This window comes from Papio anubis, unplaced genomic scaffold, assembly GCF_008728515.1.
Source record: "Papio anubis isolate 15944 unplaced genomic scaffold, Panubis1.0 scaffold749, whole genome shotgun sequence".
Lineage (NCBI taxonomy): Eukaryota > Metazoa > Chordata > Mammalia > Primates > Cercopithecidae > Papio > Papio anubis.
Genome location: NW_022167714.1, coordinates 20,669 through 34,582, shown reverse-complemented (window position 1 = coordinate 34,582; position 13,914 = coordinate 20,669). Strand labels below are relative to the sequence as shown.

The following is a 13,914-nucleotide window of genomic DNA, read 5'->3' as shown; positions in this document are numbered from 1 at the left end:
GTAAGTGGATGGCTGGATGGGTGAGTGGATGGATGGGTGCATGGTTGAGTGGATAGATGGGTGGATGGGTGAGTGGATGGATGGATGGGCGGATGGGTAAGTGGGTGGATCTCAATGGCTCAGTGATCTCAGTTTGGGTATCATTTTGGACTCAGACACACCTGACTGAGCATTATGCATTGTGCGTAATTAACTGGGACAAGCATATATCTTCTGTACACGCAAGAACATTCATATTATTATTATTATTTTTTCGAGACAGAGTCTCGCTTTGTTGCCCAGGCTGGAGTGCAGTGGTGCAATCTGGGCTTACTGCAACCTCTGTCTCTTGGGTTCAAGCAATTCTTCTGCCTCTGTCTCCCGAGTAGCTGGGATGACAGGTGTGCGCCACCACGCCTGGCTAATTTTTTTTTATGCTTTTGGTAGAGATGGGATTTTGCTCTGTTGGCCAGGCTGGTCTTGAACTCCTGGCCTCGTGATCTGCCCACTTCGACCTCCCAAAGTGCTGGGATTACAGGCGTGAGCCACCGCGCCCGGCCCCTCCCATTATTGTTTATAACAGCAAATTATTGGAGACTGCCTAAATGTCCATGGAGAACGGGTGAAATAAGTTTCCCTAAATCCATACAGCCGGGTACGACATGCCATTAGGCACGACGTTTCTCCTGCAGGTCGTCAGCAGGGAGGGAAGTGTTCACAGCACCGTCACCGCAGAGCTTTCTCTCGTGAACACCGTGTGTCATGCGGGGAAGTGGCGATTGGTAGGCGGGGACTGCAGGGTATAGAATTATGCAGAACTTCTACTTCAAAAACGTATTTTGGCCGAGGTCTTTTACCTTAAAAACTATTTCACGTTGGAAGAAGATAATGTTTTCTGGTTTTTCAAGTCATATCGATGTGGGTTTTAAGCTCATCACAAACTCAATGGCTGCATTAAAACGCCTTTGGGAAATGGTCTCCCAAACCAGGAAGTGCAGCTCAGCCTTGTCTGAGGGTGCCCAGTGTGAGCAGAGGGCACCCGGTGCAGGGTGCCAGGGGAAGACCAGCAGACGCCCGGGACGAGGAGCAGACTCCACCCTGTGCCCAGGAAGCGTCTTCCCAGGACCCCGGGAAGCAGGCGTGCAGGGCGTTGCAGGTCTGAGGCGACTCCCACACCAGGGAAGCCAGACTGATGGACACCAGGGTTCCATTTGTACACAAAGGCTGAGTGACCTTGGGACATGGAAGAATCGTGGTCATGAGCCCTTCATCTCCCACGTCCCAGTGACCTCGGGCTCTGCACACTCTGTTCTGAGGCCCCTGGGCCCCTGAGCTGGGACCCTCTGCCTGGTCTTTCCTCCAGCCCAACCCTTTTGCAACACTGGCCTGAAGCAGCCACATCCTTTGCCTAATGATGTCCCTGGGCTCGGGCGCCCTGGCCGCAGGCCTGGACTTGACCCTATCATTGGCCAGGGCCTCTGACCCCAGTCTTAACGGTTGCACGGCCCTCAGTCCTTCCTCTGATCCTATCACCAAACGCTCTCATGGTGGTCTGGTCCTGACCCTATCAGGAGAAACAGGTGTCCTGTTCCCAGCTGCCATTGCCCAACAGCCGCAGCCAGGACCGTCTGTGAGGGATGGGCCCGCACCTCCGTGGTCAGCACAGAAAGCAGGACACAGGGTGTTTCAAGAGCTGGCCCTCGTCCCGCCCTTGTGTCCCTGGCTGTGCCGTGGTGGCCTTCCCAGGAGTGAGCCCCAGGCCGAGGTGGGGGTGTGAGGACGTCAGCCTTGCCATCTCCATTCTCCCTCTCCCCCGAGGGCCGCTGACCCACTATTCCTTCTTGGAAGAGCTACTGGGACATCTGCCTGCACCAGTCTCTCCTGGGCATTTGCCGGGGTGCAGAGCACCAGCAGGGCGCAGGAGCGTTGCCGTTGCGGTGGGCTCGGCCCTGCCTGGGCTGTCCCAAAGCCTCCCAGGTTCAGACTCCCAGTCCTAAATCCCAGCAGCTTCTGGCCACTCCACCCACCCACACTCCGCCACGCCCAGAGTGGGCTGCCCCAGAGCCAAGCACCCTGGCTATCCCATGCCCCGCTCCGAGACCCCTCTGTCCCTCTGTCCCACTCAATTTTTGATCTGCCCAGGCCCCCTGAATGAAGACGGGAGACTGAGAACAGGACAACCCTGGCCCTGGGACCCCAAAGCAGGCTCAGGGACCTGCCCCCACTCCCTGGCTGGGCCGACCAGGCCTGGAGTTGCTGTCTCCCCAGCCACCTTCCTTGTGGTTCCCAAGGCACAGCCAGCTCCGAGGACTCAGTCACTGTGACCACTGGCATCACCAGCCACCCAGAGGCCACTCAGAGCTCGGAGCTCAGCGGGCAAGGGCCTGAGCTGGGGTTGGAAGTGCTTTCCTGAGTCACCAAGGAGAGGCTTGTTCCTGGTGGATGAGGAAGGGGACGGAGGGTGGGGCTGGCAACGAGCTGGGGGCTCCAGCCAGGAGGAGGAGACTCTGCTACCTCTGGCTGAGCTGCTCGGCCTACCCAGAGTTGGGGCGAATTCCATTATGGAGCCCTGCGTGGAGTCTGGGGAGGGGCCCCTCCAGCCCCCTGCAGTGATGTCCACACTGCACCTGCCAGGATGTTCCAATGGGCCAGGGTCACAGGTGTCTCTGTGAGGAAGAGAACCGTCTGCCCTGGCCACCAGCAGAGGAGAGCTGGGCCCAGGGTTGGGTCGCTGTGTGGACCTGGGATGACAGAGCCTGGGGTTGGCCATGGGGTCCCGGGTGCTGGATTCCATGGACAGCACTTGGCTCCCCTGGGCCCGGTTTCTACCCGTGCAGTGATGATTTGGCCTCAGGTCATGGGCCCAGGCCTTGGTGAAGCCCCACTGCTTTCGGTCTCTGTGCACTGATCTGCCTGTGGGCAGTAGTTCTGGAAGCTGGGAGCCCTCTGTGCAGCCCCAGGGCAGGGACTCTGCCCACGTTGTCAACATTGTCACCACCTGCCCTGGGCATCGCAATCTTGGCCACCTGACTCTGAGCATCGCCAGGGGCGGCTCAAGGTGGGGACGCTATTTGACCTGCCTCGCCCGCAGTGCGGGAACCTGTTGGTGCTTCTGCAGTCGCAGCTGAGACACCCTTCTCTCCCCTAACCCTGCTGGCTCTACTCTGGCTGGCGATGCCGGTGGGAACAGCGACCCAGTGGCTGAACGAGAGGCCACTCCCCCTGCGCCCTCCTCTGAGGAGAGGACTGACCAGGCAGCTGCCCACTTCCTGCGGTTGAGGATAAAGGGGCTCCGAGGGGCTGGGGGAGAGAGCTGCCGAGTGCCCGCCGGGGAGAGAGCTGCCGAGTGCCCGCACGGTAGGGCATCATCCCCTCCCTGATGCCTGCGGGTGGCTCCTGGCCCCCACCCCTGATCCCAGGTCTGAGTCCCCAGCCCACACCCCGCCCTCTCCCCACAGATGCTGCTGCTGCTGTTCCTGGCCGTCTCTCCTCCCTGGGAGCTGCAGGCGCCAGGAAGCCCAGGTGAGTCCTGACCCCCACACAGCCACTCCCTTCCCAGGCTCTGCCACCTGTGTCACCGAGGTCCAGGGCACTGCGTGCACAGGCCAGCTTCTGCCCGAGGCAGGCCGAGGGGCGAGGCTTGGTGGCAGAGGCTGGGTTCCCTGACCTCTCCCGGTGCTCCCAGTGCCGTTCCCGAGAATGACCTGGTGGGCATCGTGGGGGGCCACAACTGAACGCCCCCCAGGGGAAGTGGCCGTGGCAGGTCAGCCTGAGGATCTACAGCTACCAGTGGGCCTCCTGGGTGCACATCTGCGGGGGCTCCCTCATCCACCCCCAGTGGGTGCTGACCGCCGCCCACTGCATTTTCCAGTGAGTCCCGGGCCAGGGACCCCAGCGAGGGGAGGTAGGAGTGGGGCCGCCGCAGTCCAGGCCCCCTGAGCAGCCCGGGTCCGTCCTCCCCCAGGAAGGACACCGACCCGTCCACCTACCGGATCCACGCCGGGGACGTGTATCTGTACGGGGGCCGGGGTCTGCTGGACGTCAGCCGGATCATCGTCCACCCCAGCTACGTCACCCGCTGGGGCTGGGTGCGGGCGTGGCCCTGCTCAGCTGAACCCGTAATCTGTGCCGCTAAGCGTCAGGGCGGTCAGCTCTCGATCTACCAGCTGGAGCTCACCCCGAGGGACAAGTGCTGGGTGACCGGCTGGGGCGCGATCAAGATGTTCGGTGCGTGTTGTGTGGGGGCTGGGGAAGGACTCAGGCTGTGGGCCCAAAACGCCTCATTCCAGGGCTCCGGGGGGGTGGGGGCGGGGGGGTGAGTTCCAGAAAGGGGAGAGACGGAGCTGCTCACGGCTGGGCTGGCACCTCCGGCTGCTTTACCTACAGCTCTGTGCTGCCCGGGCCCGGAGACTCGGGGGTCCCGTGACTGCCAATGGCCAGACCAAGCCCCAGACTCAATATTCGGAGGGGAAAATTCTTCCCATTTTTTTCTACTTAAGAAAGGTTTTTACTCTTTTTTTTTGGGGGGTGGGGGGGGCGGCTTGGTGGCTCATGCCTGTAATCCCAGCACTTTGGGAGGCAGAGGCAAGGGGATTGCTTGAGCCCAGGAGTTTGAGGCCAGCCTGGCCAACATAGCAAGACCCCATCTCTAAAAAGGAAAAAAAAAAAGAAGAAACCCATCACAAATGAAAACATCTCAAAATCAAAAGGCATTTTTTGGAGGGGGAAAAAAAACCCAGAAAAACTCATCCCTCCGCTTTTCTCTGGTCCGTCCAACTGTGAGCCCTGGGAGTTTGGAGGGAGACACGAGCCCTCACACCTCCTGGGGTCCCACACACCATGCTCAGGCCGGGAGCCTGAGACCCAGGGACAAGGGGCCTTTCACAGCAGGGGAGCCACTTTCCCTCCCACCCAGGGGAGGCACTGGGGCTGCTGGGTGGATGGCAGGGGCGTCTCCGCTGTGCCAGCCCGGGTCACTTCTCCCCCTAGAGTCGCTGCCGCCGCCCTACCGCCTGCAGCAGGTGAGCGTGCAGGTGCTGGAGAACGCCATCTGTGACCAGCAGTACCGCAATGCCTCCGGGCACACTGGCGACCGGCAGCTCATCCTGGATGACATGCTGTGTGCCGGCAGCGAGGGCCGTGACTCCTGCTACGTGAGTGCCCCGGGCCCGCCCTGCCTACCCGCCCTGCTCCCACCACAGAGCTCAGCGGTGACCCCTTTCCTTCCCTTCCTCAGGGCGACTCTGGCGGCCCTCTGGTCTGCAGGGTGCGAAGGTCCTGGCGCCTGGTGGGGGTGGTCAGCTGGGGCTACGGCTGCGCCCTGCGGGACTTTCCTGGCGTCTACGCCCGCGTCCAGACCTACGTGCCCTGGATCCTGAAGCAAGTCGGGGAATTGCCCTGAGCAGGCCGGGCTGGGTTCCCATCTGGGTCAGCTGAGGAGGGACCCGGACCTTCCTTCTCCCAGCCATCTCCGCTTCGGCCTCTGCTACAGGCCACCAGCTTGAGCCCGACTTCTCTGGCTCCTCAGCACGCAGGACCTCCCTGATGCTGGGGTGGGGAAGCTGCCGGGGAAGGGAGGGCAGGGCCTCACTGCGTCTCTGTCTGATTAAAGAGCTGAGAAAGGGCAGAGTGTGTGGCGTCTCTGTGGGGTGGATTTGCGTTCCGAGCTGCAGCAGGCACGGTTTGCTCAGCCACCTCCTGTTGGAGGCCTCCACATTTCGGCTATGGTAGTGGAGATGCGGAGAACATTCATGGTCCGGGCTCTGCGTGGACGTGCGTCTCCCGTCCTCTGGGGGAGATAGTCATGGGTGCCGCTTCAATGCCAGCTTCCAGATGAGGAAACCAAGGCAAGAAACTCACCGGAGATGGAGGCGCGATGGGTGGGGGCTTGGGGGACCCAGGCCCGCACACTGCACGCCCCTCCTGTGCCGGGGCCTCCGTGTCCCTGGGCCCTGGCCTCCCAGGGCAGTGGTTAGGTTTAGGGTCCTGCCCCAACTCCCTCCTGTACCAGGCGTCGGGTCCCAGAGCTCAGACACTGCCATGCAGGGCAAGACGGGAGTGGACGGCAGCAAGAGGCCGAGCCTCCACATGGTGTGGCTTCCTGGGCCGCTTCCTCTAAGGGCCACGCCAGTGTGGGCAGGGAGAGCAGTGCTCTGAGGGGCAGGTGACGCCCAGAGCGGCCCTGTCCCTCCTCCCGCCCTGTTCATTCTGCACCTGGACCGGGCAGACTCAGCGCCCAGACCCCAGGCTGCAGGTCAATGTGTGGTTCCGGCATCAGCTCCCCCGGGTCCCCCAAACCTGGGGCTTCCTGCTCTGCCCCTGTGTTTCCAGGACCTCTGCAGGGCAGAGAAGAGGTGGAAGGCCAAAAGGGAGGGTCTAGTGGGTGGGGGGCCCCCAGCTCCTCCACAGAAGTTTCTGCAGGTGAGTGGCTGGGGGACCGGCCTTCACCCTCCCACCTGCCCTCGCCTGCCCTGCCTGTCACTCCCGGGGGTGAGGGTGGGGTGGATCCCCACAGGGCAAGGGCTTCAGGGCAAACCCAGGCTCTGAGCCTCCGTGCAGAAACCACATCCAGGTTTACACTTTCTCCCACATCCCTGGTCTTTCCGGAGTGGGGCAGAGCAGAGCAGGTAGGGGCACCCCGGCCGGGGGAGTCACCGCGCTCCAAGGCAGTCACCGCGCTCCAAGGCAGTGGGGAAAGGCTCCGGGGTGTGAACGGCTAGGGCACTGCCCTTTCTTTCCCAGGGATGTGGCTGCCTGCTATGCTCCTCACACTTCCCTTCCTGGGAGAAAGCGGGGAGCCCCAGGCCAGGTTGTGGTTGCTCTAAACCCAGGGTGAGACCTGCCGGACACAGCCCAGGGCCTCAGGGGACGTGGCCACTGCCTGCGTCCCAGAGCACTCTCAGATGGGGTCCAGGGTCCAGGGTCCAGCTGTACCCGCCAATTCCCAGGGGGCTCCTGGGCCTCCCACCACACTGCCCTGGCTCCCTGGGCTTTCTTTTTTTTTTTTTTGGAGACGGAGCCTCGCTCTGTTGCGCAGGCTGGAGTGCAGTGGCCGGATCTCAGCTCACTGCAAGCTCCGCCTCCTGGGTTCGCGCCATTCTCCTGCCTCAGCCTCCCGAGTAGCTGGGACTACAGGCGCCCGCCACCGCGCCCGGCTAGTTTTTTGTATTTTTATTTTTAGTAGAGATGGGATTTCACCGTGTTAGCCAGGATAGTCTCGATCTCCTGACCTCGTGATCCGTCCGTCTCGGCCTCCCAAAGTGCTGGGATTACAGGCTTGAGCCACCGCGCCCGGCCCCGCTCCCTGGGCTTTCTAAGACAGGCGGGGGGCAGTGATCAGTGCCATTCCCAAGTCCTCCGAGCCATGTCCCTTCCCAGCCGGACCCCGCTGGACCCTGCTTTGCCCTCGAAGCATTCAGAGTCCCTCCCTTGCAGCCCCTGATCTGTGCGACTCACAGGACACCAAGACCCAGACAGGAAGCCGAGGACTTACACCCTCAGTGCGGCCGCGGCAGGCTTCCGTGTTTGAGGGAGAAATCGCCTACCTCTGCCGTGAGGAGACCGAAATTAATTGCTCCTCCTCCAAACCGGGAGCCACCAGCGCCCCGACTCGCCGACCAGGGCTGCTGAGGAGGCCCCGCTCCACAGTGCCTTGGGGACCAGGACCGTGCAGCTCCCGCAGCTGCCCCAGGCCACGCCTGGACCCTTCCTCCCACGTGACACCCACGACCAGAAACACAGTGACGGCCACACCTGCTTTTCATCATGCACTTTAATGAGAGTCAGCACTTGGGAGGATTGGCGTTCACCACCTGCTACCTGGGCGGGGGAGGGCTGGAGGGGCAGGGGGGCCTGGGGGTGGGCTCAGGATGGGGGAGGGGGCTCAGGATGGAGGAGGGGCTCAGGGTAGGGGAGGGGGCTCAGGGTGGGTGAGGGGGCTCAGGATGGGGGAAGGTGTGGGGGGCAGTCGCCACCTGGGTCGGAAGCAGTGGTGGTTTGGACAGGAGGGGCTGGCCCTCTGCTGGCCCGGGTGACACAGGCCTGGCTCAGGGCTTCTCGGGGACGTAGCGGTGGATCCAATCCAAGTAGTAGGTGACACGGGTGTAGATTCCGGGCCGGTTGGGCAGGGCACAGCCCTCACCCCAGCTGACCACGCCCGCCTGCAGCCAGGTGCCATTCACCTTGCAGACCAGGGGCCCTCCGGAGTCGCCCTGCGAAGGTCACGGCTCAGCGCTCGCCGGCCAGGCTCCGGGGATCGGGGTGGGGGACACGAGGACCCACCTGGCACGAGTCGTGCTTTTCGCTCCCCGCACACAGCATGTCGTCGCGGACGATTCGAAAGCTGTCCCCCGTGTGGAGGCCGGTGTGATACTCCGCGTCGCAAAGGTGGTTTTCCACTATGGGGACTTCCACCTCCTTCAGCGGGTACGGCGGCGGCAGGCGCACTGTGGGCAGAGCGGCAGGTGGAGCCGGGCCTGGGGCCAGATGGCTGCTGCGGCGTGGACTTGGCGGCCGAGTCATGGGCCGAGGAGACAGCGCCATGTGGCCAGCACCGTTCTGTGCCTGCGGCCCCTGGGAAGGGCGGCAAGTGTGGGCCGGGCCCCTCCCCTGAGGCTGGTACTGGGTCCCAGCCTCATTCAAGCCCCATCTGGGGAAGGGAGGGGAGGGCCCTGGAGGTTGCCAGGCTGGCTCCATGGCAAAGGAGTGCAGGGCCTGGGCCCCTGTCTCCCCCTGGGCTCAGCTGACTTTGGTCTGGGCTGGGCCCACGGTCCACGGTCAGACCCACAGTGGAGGGGAACACAGGGCCCTGGGCTCAGCTTCTCCTCTGTGTGGGGTGGAAGAGCAGGACTGTGGCTCTGGCCCCCTCTGAGTGACCCCGAGGTCACAGCCCAGGGCCGCTGCTCAGGCCCCAAAGCTTTGCTCTGAATTGTGGACAAAATGGGGACAAGACCTACTAGAAGTGAAAATGTGCCTCATGGAGGGTCAGAGTGAGCTTCGTCCAGCCCCCCACAGCACCTGCCACCACCTCGAGTCCCAGGCCCCTGAGCTGACCGTGGCACAGGGAGGGAGGGCAGGCGGGTCTCATCCCAGCACCCGTCTCTCTCCTTCCAGCAAGACCCCCCTTGTGATTTCTCTCCTCACATAGCAAGTCCGCGACGTACGAACTTTCAGTGCACCCTTTCAGGCTAGGGGAAACCGAGGCACGGAGGTGCCAAGGGACTTGCCCAAGCCCTGCGGTTGGGGGGCGCCCAGGCCTGTTGGACTCACCAACTCTGCGCAGGGCACCGGCTGCCTCTCGCCACCGCCCCCTCCATTCATCCTGGCCTCCAGAGTCCCCCTCCCTGAGCCGCCCCGAGGGACCCCATCACCCCAGGGGCTGGCCCGTGACTGTGACCTGGTGCCCACCTGGCCCAGTCTCCCGCTGTCCCCGGACCCACCATCATTGTCCACATCGCCCCAGCCGGTGACCCAGCACGGCGTCCCCGGGGGGAAGGTCTCCGAGGCAGGGGGCAGGGTGACCGTGTGGACGTGGCTGGAGACGTTCACGGGCTCCTCCAGCTCCAGCAGGGCGATGTCTGCCCCGATCTGGACAGTGTAGAACTGCGGGTGCACGATGATCCTGCTGACCGGCAGCAGCTGGTCCTGGTAGTAGAGGTGCTGCTCCCGCAGCTGCACCCTGAGGTCGGCCAGATCCTTGACGTCCCTGGCCAGCGGAGGCTCCCATTCAGAGCCCTGGGCAGCCTCCAGGAGTACCTGGGAGCCAGGGCACACATCCGGCCCTCGCCCACCCCACCAGGCCCCGGGAGACTCACGGTCCCACGCAGTGTGCCGCGGTCAGCACCCACTGGGGGTGGATGAGGGAGCCCCCACAGATGTGCATCCAGTACTGGCCGTGGAGTCTCAGGCTCACCTGCCAGGGCCACTTGCTCCTGGGGGCCGCCTTCCCCCCGACGATGCCCGCTCGCTGCAGGGCCTGGCCTGGGGCTGGGGCAGGAGCCAGTTCAGGACCAGGAAGCAGCCCCCCCACCTGGACCCAGCCCTTCCCTGTGTGGGGGCCAGCCCGGCCTCCCCAGAACCCACCCAGGCCCTGGCCTGTGGAATGTGGTGAGGGGCAGGGTGGACCCCGGCTGGGACTCACCAGGGGCCGCGTGGGCCGGGCTCACCAGGACGGGCAGCGCCAGCAGCAGCAGGTTCAGCATCTGGGGAGCAAGGAGGGGCATCGTGGGCCTGGCCGGGGCTCACGGGGCAGGGCTGGGGGCTGCAGATTGTGGGGTGAAGAATGGAACTGGCACGGGGGGCCTGGGTCTTGGTGCTCTGAGTCTGAGGCTGGGCCACTCTGCTCCGGGTGACATTGATGTCAGGGTCTCTGAGAGTGGGGACTTACCCTGGCCGCTCCCTGTTCCTTCTACCCAGCAGGCTTTCCCCTCCCCATTTATCCTTCCAGATCAGGACGGCGTGGAGGAGGGACGCTGCGCCTTCCCATCCAGATACGGAGGAAGTGGGTGACTCAGACCCATGGCCCCCATGTAACACGTGCCCCCGCCACCCTGATGCCCTCTGTGTGTGGGGCTGCCAGGCAGGCCCCGCCGAGGGCTGAGCACTGGAGGCTCGCAGCTCCGCCTGTCAGCTGGTGGATCCCAGCACCGGAACGCACCACCTTCCCGCTGGTGGGATCAGCTGCCCTGTCCCGGTGCCAGGAGGCCTTCAGGCACAGCTGCACCCAGGCGGCCTGGCTGCCCCATGCTACAAGACCAGTTGCCCCGAAACCTGTTTCCCCAAGAGGGACACGGGATGGGGAACTCATGACCACGGGCCACCCTCCAAGAGACAGGAAGGTGCCCATGGGGTGGGGACATGACAGGTGTCATCTCTCCTACGGACTCCGAATCCACGGGGGTGGGGCCAGCCCTCCTCGACTCACTTGGTGGGGGGCTCACAAGAGACCCCCTTGTCAGATGAGGAAACAGCCTTCAGAGGGGACAGCACCGAGTGTCCTCAGCCAGGAAGGGGCCCTGCTCTGCACCCTCGGTATGAGACCCAAGTCCTCCTACAAGTCCTCAGTGTCCACCTCTGGGGCTGTCCGTGCGGGTCCCCTGGTCTGCAGGTGCCTCATTATCATGGAATCTGAGCTTCATCCGCAGAAGGAGGAGCAGACGGGACTGGGGTGTGACCCCAGGAGACCCAGCCCGGCTCCCCACGGACTCACCCCAGCCCCAGCCCAGCTCCCCACGCACTCACCCCAGGAGACCCAGCCCAGCTCCCCACGGACTCACCTCCAGCCCAGACCCAGCTCCCCATGGTCTCACCCCTGGTCCCAGCTCCCTGTGCTCTCCGTCCATCCAGCACTGACACTGTCCCTGCAGGTCCGTCCACCCCACCTCCCAACTCCCCTGGGCCTGCTGGTCACTGAGGCCTCCAGCCCACCTCCTCCCCTTCTGAGCCCCAGAACCCCCTGCCTGTCCCCCGACTGCCAACACAGGGCCACTCCAGGGCTCCCCCTGCCCCCACCCGGCCTGGGACCGGCCTGGTTTGGGGCTGACGCTGCACACCGAGGCCATATCCACCTGAACTCTTTCCAGGCAGCATCCCCCGGGGACAGGCAGGGGTGGCCCAGACCGCTCCTGCTCACGACCCTGCTCCTCATCCACTCTCTGGACAAACCCCACAGGCCTCCACCTGCCCCGTCCTGGTTCCATGAACGAGGCCCACAAGAGGGACCCTCAGGAGCCCAGGAAGTGAGGGGATGGGGTGATGGGGGACACCAGGGATAAGGGTGGGGCAGGGACACGGGAGACACCAGGGTTGACAGTGAAGAAGAGACTCAGGGGACCCTAGGGCTGGGGGAACCCAGGACACACGGGGCTGTGGCTGGGGGAACCCGGGGACACACGGGACGCCAGGGCTGGGGGAACCCGGGGACACACGGGAGTGTGGCTGGGGGAACCCGGGGACACACGGGACTGTGGCTGGGGGAACCCGGGGACACACGGGACGCCAGGGCTGGGGTGTGCAGAGGGCTCTGGCATCCCACAGTCAGGGGCTCTGGTCCCTCCTCCTAGGAAAGCTCCGACAGGGTCAGGCCTGGGAGGCGGACCAATCAGCACCGTGGGGATGCGAGTGCTTTGATTGGCTAACACTGGGCCCATCAGGGCGAGTCCTGGGCACCCTGCCCCGATCCCGGCCCCTCACCTGGGGTGCTGCAGGGCTGGGTTCTGGGGGAGGTGGATGGACCTGTGGGGCCTGCCCCGGAGCCTCTCAGGAAGCTCCGCATCCTACCTCTGCCGTCCAGCAGCAGAAAGTTGAACTCTAGTCATGCCCAACCAGCAACATATAAAAACAATGACAGAACCCACAATTCAGGAAAACAGTGGAAAGGATCCTCTGTGCTCAAGAGGGTTCCATGCAGTTCAGAATGAAAACGCAAAATAAACCCAGCAAGCATTTGGTGACTCCAGTTCACAGGGGTTTCTGAGACGCGGGAGCCGGCATCGCAGGGTGGTGGTGTCCTGGGGGCTTGAGGGGATGCTGTGGCCGGGGTGTCCGTCGAGGGCCCTAAGACGGTGCCCTTCGACCTCGCGGAGATTCTGCCTCGGAATGTGGAGTGAGCGAGCGAGCGTCAGCGGGGCTTCCTGGCCTCCGTGGAGGTTCCTAGCTGGGGCCCCGGGATCCAGGGGGAAGGACCCTGTGCCAGACCCCCGTGCTGTCCAGCCCTGGTTCTGGGTCCTGTCCTGCCAGCGTGTGGCGGAGCCCAGGCACTGGGGTCACTTCTTCATGGCACTGCAGGTCCCTGTCTTAGAGCAGGATCCCAAATGAGAAGGATCAGGGGACCTCTGAGATGCCCAGAGGAGGCGCCCTGGTGATGTCCAGAGAGCCTCTGCCAGGCAGGGCCAGCCCCTGGTGGGGCACCGGGTGGAGAATGGGGCTGGCCACCCCCAGTGGGTGCACTGCCCTGAAGGAAAGGCCGGACCAGAGGGTGGGCCTCTGGGACATCCTGTGCGTACAGGTTTCTGGTCGCCGTCTCCTGGTGGGTGGTCAGGTAACTCTCCCCCCATGCCTCAGTTTCCCCACATCAAAGAGGAGATCCCTGACCTAGAGAGTCTCAGCCGGACCCTCCAGCCTGGCCTGTGATTTGGATCTGGGGAGAGGGGCAGGAAAGTCCCGGGCACTGCCCAGGGCCCCTAATCAGCTGGGTCATCAGGCTGGGGCGGCCAGGACGGTTAGGAAGGGCCAGTCCAGGCTGGGCCAGGAGACGGTCCCCATCTGATCTGCCGAGCGAGCACGGGACCTGCTGCCGGATGTGGGGACGGGGACGTCTCAAAGGGTGGCTGTCACGGGAGCCTGAGCGGTCTCCACAGGGCTGCTGGGCCTAGAAGTATTTCTGTGTCTTTTCTTTCTTTAAAACACACTTCTTATTTCAGAACAGGTTTAGATTTATGGAAAAGTTTCGAAGATAGTATAAAAGTGCTATCCGCGTGGCCCGGGCCCACTTCCCATTCTTCCTCAGGAAAAGGCTCGTTGGCCGTAATGAACGAGTCAGCACGATTCGTTATGGTGACTAAAGCCCCGAGCTTACTTGGATTTCCTTACTCCCCTAACCCCCTGTTCCTGTCCCAGGACCTCGCCCCGGATCCTCCTGTCTCCTCTGGCTCCTCTTGGCTGTGACAATTCTCTGGCTTCCCTTGCGTTCGATGACCTTGACCGTTGTGAGGAGGGTTGGTCGGCGATTTTGTAGAGTGCCAGTCAATGGGGATTTGTCTGACGTTTTTCTCATGCTTAGCCTGAGGTTGTGGGTTTTGGGAGGGAGAGCACAGAGGCGAAGTGCCTTCCTGCCCCTGTCGTGGGGCCGCGTGGAGTCGCGTGGGGTCGGGAGTCGTCAACCTGATTTACCACCGGCTCAGGCATAGCTGGTTCCTCACCGTGCGGCGCCTCCCTGTC

The 13,914-nt window shown here is 63.4% G+C and overlaps 2 protein-coding genes across 3 annotated transcripts; one reads left to right on the top strand and one right to left on the bottom strand.

The window, feature by feature from the left end:
• The first annotated feature begins 641 nt into the window (after positions 1–641).
• Positions 642–5,605, top strand: LOC101010589 (putative serine protease 29). Its single transcript, XM_009195628.4, is given in 9 exon segments — positions 642–761; positions 1,828–1,916; positions 3,170–3,336; positions 3,438–3,501; positions 3,665–3,710; positions 3,713–3,849; positions 3,944–4,206; positions 4,969–5,132; positions 5,216–5,605. Coding segments are annotated over 9 exon segments (1,215 nt in total). The 3' UTR covers positions 5,381–5,605.
• A 2,261-nt stretch (positions 5,606–7,866) lies between these two features.
• LOC101010225 (tryptase alpha/beta-1) lies at positions 7,867–10,423 on the bottom strand. 2 transcript variants are annotated; one of them, XM_031662560.1, is made up of 6 exons: positions 10,364–10,423; positions 10,118–10,178; positions 9,792–9,963; positions 9,417–9,682; positions 8,260–8,423; positions 7,867–8,189 (listed from the first exon to the last, which is right to left on the bottom strand). In XM_031662560.1, the coding sequence occupies exons 2-6, from the start codon at positions 10,176–10,178 to the stop codon at positions 8,025–8,027; spliced, it is 828 nt and encodes a 275-aa protein (XP_031518420.1). In that variant the 5' UTR covers positions 10,364–10,423; the 3' UTR covers positions 7,867–8,024. The 2 variants fall into 2 exon arrangements, with proteins under 2 accessions (XP_031518420.1, XP_031518419.1); XM_031662559.1 differs by lacking the exon at positions 10,364–10,423 and having other exon boundaries at positions 10,118–10,360.
• Between the last annotated feature and the right edge of the window lie 3,491 nt (positions 10,424–13,914).